The sequence below is a fragment of the Triticum urartu genome, chromosome 2A, assembly GCF_056163025.1.
Source record: "Triticum urartu cultivar PI428250 chromosome 2A, HENAU_Tu73, whole genome shotgun sequence".
Taxonomy (NCBI): Eukaryota; Viridiplantae; Streptophyta; class Magnoliopsida; order Poales; family Poaceae; genus Triticum; species Triticum urartu.
The window spans coordinates 708,394,778-708,401,686 of NC_141874.1; the positions used below are offsets into that span (position 1 = coordinate 708,394,778).

The 6,909-nt window shown below is 46.7% G+C and overlaps 1 protein-coding gene across 1 annotated transcript; it reads left to right on the top strand.

Moving 5' to 3' along the window:
- The first annotated feature begins 546 nt into the window (after nt 1–546).
- On the top strand, nt 547–3,480 carry LOC125534231 (auxin-responsive protein SAUR23-like). Its single transcript, XM_048691590.2, has one exon. It carries the CDS (start codon nt 646–648, stop codon nt 1,051–1,053), a length of 408 nt encoding a protein of 135 aa, XP_048547547.1. The 5' UTR covers nt 547–645; the 3' UTR covers nt 1,054–3,480.
- The last annotated feature ends 3,429 nt before the right edge of the window (nt 3,481–6,909 follow it).

Below are 6,909 nucleotides of genomic sequence, written 5' to 3' on the forward strand. Positions count from 1 at the left end.
AATCTTGCATTAGCGTTTTATTCTAACACAGGACACCATCAGCTGGCGCTCCTCAGGTCGTCTCCGTCTTTGGCCACGTGCAAAGGGAAATCGAGGGTCGACTGAAAAAAATGGCGACTGATATTGTTTTAAGCATTTGCACAGCGACTCCTCACGCGGCATGTTATACACAAGATCAAAATAGAAAAAATAAACATACTCAAAATATTGGAGTGAGAAGAAAATGATTTTCACGAGGAGGAAATATTACCAGGCACCGTATAGCACATGTTCCTGATTTAGGTGCTATTTTCTTCGTTCTAAAATATAAAAGCGCTTTTGACACTGGAGTTAGTAATATTTTATACTACTTCCGTCCCATAATATAAAATGTTTTTTGATACTAATGTAGTGTCAAAAAAGTGTCTTATATTATGGGACGGAGGAAGTACATGTGATAAAGCAAACATAGGAAAAAAATCGTAAAGAGAAGAAAAAAAATCTAAACCCGAGGAACACCGGCAAACTGGACGAACCAAGCATCGGCCTATAAAAACGCCACACCGCGCTCCCCTGGAAAAGCAGAGCATTCTCACGCCAACTCCGTCCGTCCGCGCCATCAACCCACCAAAAGCAGAGCACCCCTCAGCCGGCGAAAAGGGAGCGATGGCCAAATGCGGCAAGATCCAGAGCATCGTCCGCCTCCAGCAGACTCTGCGGCGGTGGCGGTCCCGGGCCGCGGCGGCGCCGACGGCTCCGGTGCCGGCGGGGCACGTGGCAGTGTGCGTGGGCGGCGCATCGCAGCGGTTCGTGGTGCGCGCGGTGCTCCTCAACCACCCCGTGTTCCGGGAGCTGCTCCGGCAGTCGGAGGAGGAGTACGGCTTCCCGTCCACCCCCGGCCCCGTCGCGCTCCCCTGCTGCGACGAGGACCGCTTCCTCGACGTCCTCCGCCGCGTGTCCTCCGAGGACCGCCTCCTCCGCTCGTTCTGCTGCCGCGTGCCGGTCGTCACCAGCCGCGACGTCGCGGCACGGCCGCTGCTGCAGGGGATGGCGGTGGAGAAGCTCGTGTGGTGACTGGTGACCACTCGAGAACATCTCGCGTGCCTGCCGCTGCCGAGAAGACCGACTGGTCGATCCTGCTTACGCAGCAAGCGATGACACATCGGTGCTCCCATGCCCGGCGTAAGCGTAACGGCGGTGCTCCACAACCGTGAACGGGCGACGGCGCCGCGGGTGTGCAAGTGAGGTTGCGTTGCGTGGCGTCTGCGCCACCGCCTTGCAGGCGGCCCCGGCAACGGAGCGAGCAGCTGCCGCCGCGGATTCGGCGCCGACGAACTTGCGGGCGCCGCGGGGTTCAGGAACGGCCTCCGCAGAGGCGCCTCCTGGCGGGCTGGCGCGCCGCGCGGCGGAAGATGTCGCCGGCAAGCGCTGCATGGTCCTTCCGTCATGCACCGCTGCATGTGCTATCGTGGAACCCGTGGGACCCACCTCTATTTGCTTTTTGAACCAACGATCCCGGATCATTAGCACGCGAGTAATGGCAGTACGAATATGTTTCAGACGTCATCACTCCACTAATTGATCGAAGAAGGCGACAATTTTTGTTTACTCCTTGCCGACGCACAGCAGTAAATTACTAAAGATTGATTGATTTGTCTTGTTGTACTCCCTCCGTTTTTATTTACTCTGCATATTAGAGTTAACTGAAGTTAAACTTCGTAAAGTTTGACCAAGTTTATAGAAAACAATATAGACATTTATCATAATAAATCTATACGATGTGAAAGTACATTTAATAATAAATCTAATGTTGTTGATTTATTATTGTATATCTTAATATTTTTTATATAAACTTGGTCAAAGTTTGTAAAGCTTGACTTTGACCAAAGCTAATATGCGAACTAAATAAAAACGGAGGGAGTACATGTAATCGGTCTTCGTTTGTGATCATTCATGCGTTCATCATGTTGATGTGTCGCAACTTGTCTTGGCTGTTCACCATTAATCTCTTTTTGCGAGAATTAATCATATTTTATATATAAAGAGAGCTCTTTCCTCGATTTCTATCATTAGAAACCACTTATATTCTCCGAAAAGTAAATATTAGGTCTAGCTTTGTAAGATCGAGACGTTGGTTTCGTATATAAAATCAAAAGTGTGTTCTCACTTTAACAAAACCTTGCATTATTACTTTCAGTGCAATTCAAAAGCTTGTGCCGATATTGTGTCAGGTGAGCAACACATGCAAATACTAAATTCACTACACTATCAAAACCTTGAAGATACGCAAACCAGGCATAACTCAGTCGATTATGTTCCTTGCTGTCCTAGACTTGGTGTGGACGCTTGCATTTTTATAGTTTTATTTCAGGATTTAACGACTTTTTTTTCATGGGAAGCGCATTGTCTCCATCGGCCGGTACAATCTCTCAGAGTGCCTAATATTGATAGATTGTGCATCTGGGTCTTTGTGTTGTGTTTTTAAGAGAGAAAAAACATTCAAAAAATACACTAGTGCGGTACACTAATAACTGCATTAAGTATGACAAATCCTTAATTCAAAACACTTGCTATCTGGTAGCTGCCCTTTTGGTGCATTACAGTCGACTTGCCTTTTCAAAACTCTTGACCTCAGCAAAGCGTAGGGTCGCACATGCGCGATTCTCCTCGGCGGGGGCGACGATGGTGGCGTCCCTTGACTCATCGACTGTTCCTACCCAACTTCTACTCGCAGTGCATGTGCGCAAAGATCGCGTGCGTCTAGTGCAATACAGTATACCGATAGTATACTGTATGTACATTCGTATGCACGCATTGGCATCGGTCCTTCCCGGTGCCTAGTTGTTGTACTAGTCATTGCACTCCTTCACTTGCCGCGCAAAGACACGCTGGTCTTGCCGGGTTTTGGGTGGCGGCCCCCCGATGATGGTTTTGTAAAAATCACAACCGATGGCGCTCTCAATCCGGCGGACGGTAGAGAAGGAGCGGGAGGTATTGCTCGTTCTCCTACGGCTCTACTTGGTGCCTGGTGCAAGCCATATGTAGGGATCTCCGATCCTTTGATCATGGAAGGACTATCTCTGCGAGATGGGGTTCGGTTCGCATCTCTTCGGGGATTCTCGCAGGTGATAATGAAAGTTGACTGCTTGGAGTTGGTGACACTCTGGAGCACTCGCCACAATTCTCGTTCGATTGTGGCTTCTTTATTTTTAGAGATTGGAGAGCTTAGTCTTCGTTTTCCCTCTTTTGCTATTCTTCATGTAAACAGGCCAGCTAACCTTTCGGCTCACTTGTGTGCTAAGCGTGTTTGCACACTTAATGTGGCCGATAGTTGCTTGACGAGACTCATAGCTTCTTGGTGTCTAGCCTTCTGGCTGATTGTTCTAAGAATGCGTTTACTAAATAAAGCTCTCTGAATTTCTTCGCAAAAAAAATAGTTGTTGTACTAGCCGTGACTGTCAAGGACAAGCACTGCTCCTTGCTCTTTCTCATGACTGGTGCCGCCCCGTGCACTGTCACCATGCGCATCTTCTTCCTCCGGATCAGATTGCCCAAGTTTCTAGCTAGCTAGCTAGATCAATACGTATATGTATGTATGTACGTAGCGTACATAGGTCGTCTGAAAACGAGAGCGCTACAGTATCAACTGCCTTGCTTGTAGTAACCGTGAGTCCGTGACAATCAAGTACTGCTGCTGTCTTGTGATGATTAGCGCGTCACTCACAAACCCATGTTTTTTTTTGTGAAACAAACCCATGTTCTTCGGACTACACTGCCCAAGCTTCTAGCTGCTCGAACGTTGCAACATGCATGCATGTATGCTACCGAGCTCATCTGAAAGTGAAGGTGGTAGGGTATCATCAAACTGCCTTTCAAGTCGTATGCAAATTTTTATCATTATTTTTGCGATGAAAGTCGTATTCAAATGTAGCTGTAGCTGTACTATATGGTTGTGTTGCAGAGCCACCCACATGCAACACCAGCACGACAAGCATGGGCATGCATGTATTGCATGGAGTCATCATTTGCACTTACTCACGGGCCACCCACTACGTGCGTAAGCTGATTAATTATGTAAACAAATGACGATGATCTCAACTGCGCAATTGCCGTCGCTACTTGACACGTAAAGCATCTAGGTGACGCACAATAAGCTCTAGTTTTGGTGGCATTTTTTTTGACGTTTAATCTATTCATTTTCAATCATCACGGTACAACGAGCACCATAATTAATAAAAATTACATTCAGATCCGTAGACCATCTAGCGACAATTACAAGCATTGAAGCAAGCCGAAGGCGCGCCGCCGTCATCGCCCCTCCATCACCCGTAAACAAATTAAACCTTGTTGTAATAGACAGTCGCGAAGTCGTCGTACTAAGGCCCCATAGGACCAGCGCACCAAAAACAACAACTGTCGTCGATGAAGAGCAGTATAGATCGAAAGGATCTAACCTGAAAACACATAAACGTAGACGAACGACGAACAGATCTGAGCAAATCCATTAAGGACAGATTTGCCGGAGACACTCCTCCACACGCTCGTCGATGATGCTACACGCACCACCGAAACAGGGCTAGGCGGGGAGAACCTTATTCCATCTTCAGGGAGCCGTCGCCGTCTCGCCTTCCCAAGTTAGACACAAACCCTAACAAATCTTGAAGACACGTCTAAAAACGAAGCCCTCCTACAGGCAAAGGCCGGGATCCGCCGCGCTCCCATGACCCTAAGGCCATAGGGCGGAACGGCGCCGACGCTGGTGAAAGGCAGAGGAACCCTAGTTGGGAGGAGGCAGCTGCCTGAGTCACATACGTGAGGCAGACACGGTACCGTATGGCACCTTAGCTTATATATACAAACACGCATAAAATCAAATCAAATCATGTAAATCTCTTTGCCACATTAGCTGTTGTTCCGTTCCCACAGAAACTAATGCCGATGTCGGAGAAGTGGACCTTTCTGTGCTGTGGCGGCTCATAAAAAAGTAATAAAGGGCAGGAGAGAAAAAAAATCAAAAAATTCATTTTTTTGTGATGTAAGATGCACAAATGTGTGATGCCCGTATAAAAGTTTGTGAATTTTGAACATTTGAGGTGCTCGTGGGAAAAAAAATTGGGTACGTGAGAAACATTTAAAAATAACACTGTTCATGCATGATTTAGTATTTTTTGCCGCACGCACCTAGAATGTCCAAACTTTATCAAATTTTGCACGCACATGCACATCTTTCTTGCAAAAGAAATCTAGATTTTTTGGAAATATTTTTTTTTGTGATTTTACTACTCACCAGGTTCATGTGAGCCCAGGCACCGAAGTGAATACCCGAGGAGAATATGGATATGAGCGCAGGCTTAAATCATTATGAAATTGTTGTCAAACAAGAAGCTAGTTAATGACTTTCATCATCATGAAAAATTGCACCTTCTCGCAAATCATGCATTGTCCAATCACACCCAACAAGGGTTGTTCAGAACAAAATGGCTGAAGAACTGATAATTGAGCCATGGATGCCAACCACTCGCAAAACCATTTGCGGAAATGAGTTGAGTAGTTCATGATTGTCGGGAGGAAAATTAACATGATGGAGATGAATTGTTTCTTTTCCGGCGATTGGAAGGAAGGGCGAAGGCTATATGCCTGTAGTAGAGTGGAGCGACGCGATGACGCATTGGACGAGCTGGAGCATAACCCTTTGCTTAGAGGTGGACGTGACCACAATTTCTTACATAATGGAAGAGAATATCTCCTCTGGCCTTCACAACCGAAGATCATGCACACAACCAATAGGCGACATCAACAAGTAGTATGATGGACTGTGGCTTATGGCCAAAATTTTGAGGTTGAGTCACATAGACCAAGGTGCCATATAATAGTGGTCATCTTGAATATCAACATTGTCTTTGAAATATAACTTCGACCGGTAATTTATATTGGAATATGTTTATAAAATCTATCTTAGAGGACTTTAGGCATCTCCAAAGCAGACTCTTAAATCGAAGGTAAACGTCCGGACCATGCTGTCCAGACTGAGTTTGCTATCCAACTTTGTCCCGCATGTGTCTGCAAACCAGTCTGCTTGTTCGTTTTCCCGCATATCAGAAGCAAACTAGGGGGGTCTTCATGGGAGTCTGGACCGTCGCCACGTAGGACTCTGACACCCCTGCCCCACCCAAAACCCCGCTTGAATCCCGCGTCTCCATCCTTCCCTCTTTCTCAACTCATTTTCCTCCCTCACTAGTGCCACCGCTATACCATCCTGGTAGCCCCCCCCCTTCCCGAACCTCCGCAACCTCCAACATTGCAGCCGGTCGGCACACCATTTGTCCGACGCAAGAGAGTGGCCAGGTTTGCTCGGATCTCTTGATGGCATTCGTTGGAGATGGAAGAACTGCCCAAAACTTGTACAAGGGAATTCAGGGCCATGTGAAGAATCCCAATTCTTGAAGCAATTGCATGCAAGACCTCTGGATTTAGCAGGCTTTCTTTGGCATCCCAGTCTCAGAATGATATCTGCTGCAATGGTCTCCATTGTTTGCTAGGTTGACTGAAGGAAAAACTCCTCCTTGCAACTATAATGTCAATGGGCATCAGTCCAACATGCGATACTATCTGCTTGATGGTATCTATCCTCCGTGGGTTATCTTCTTAAAAACTATCTCTGAGTCAGTTCGTTAGAAAAAAATCTTGGTTTGTCAAAAAGGAGCTAGAAAATACATGGAAAGGGCATTTGGAGTGCTCCAGGCCTATTTTGCAGTTGATCATGACCTGCTAAACAATAAGATCCGGAGACCTTGTAGGAGCTGATGACATTTGGTAGGATCATGCACAACTTGATAGTAGAGGATGAGGGTGGAAATGTTGCTGAGGTTTGAAGTTTGAGAAATGGGTGATCCTATTCAACTCTCACATCAGAATCCAGCCACGTTTGAT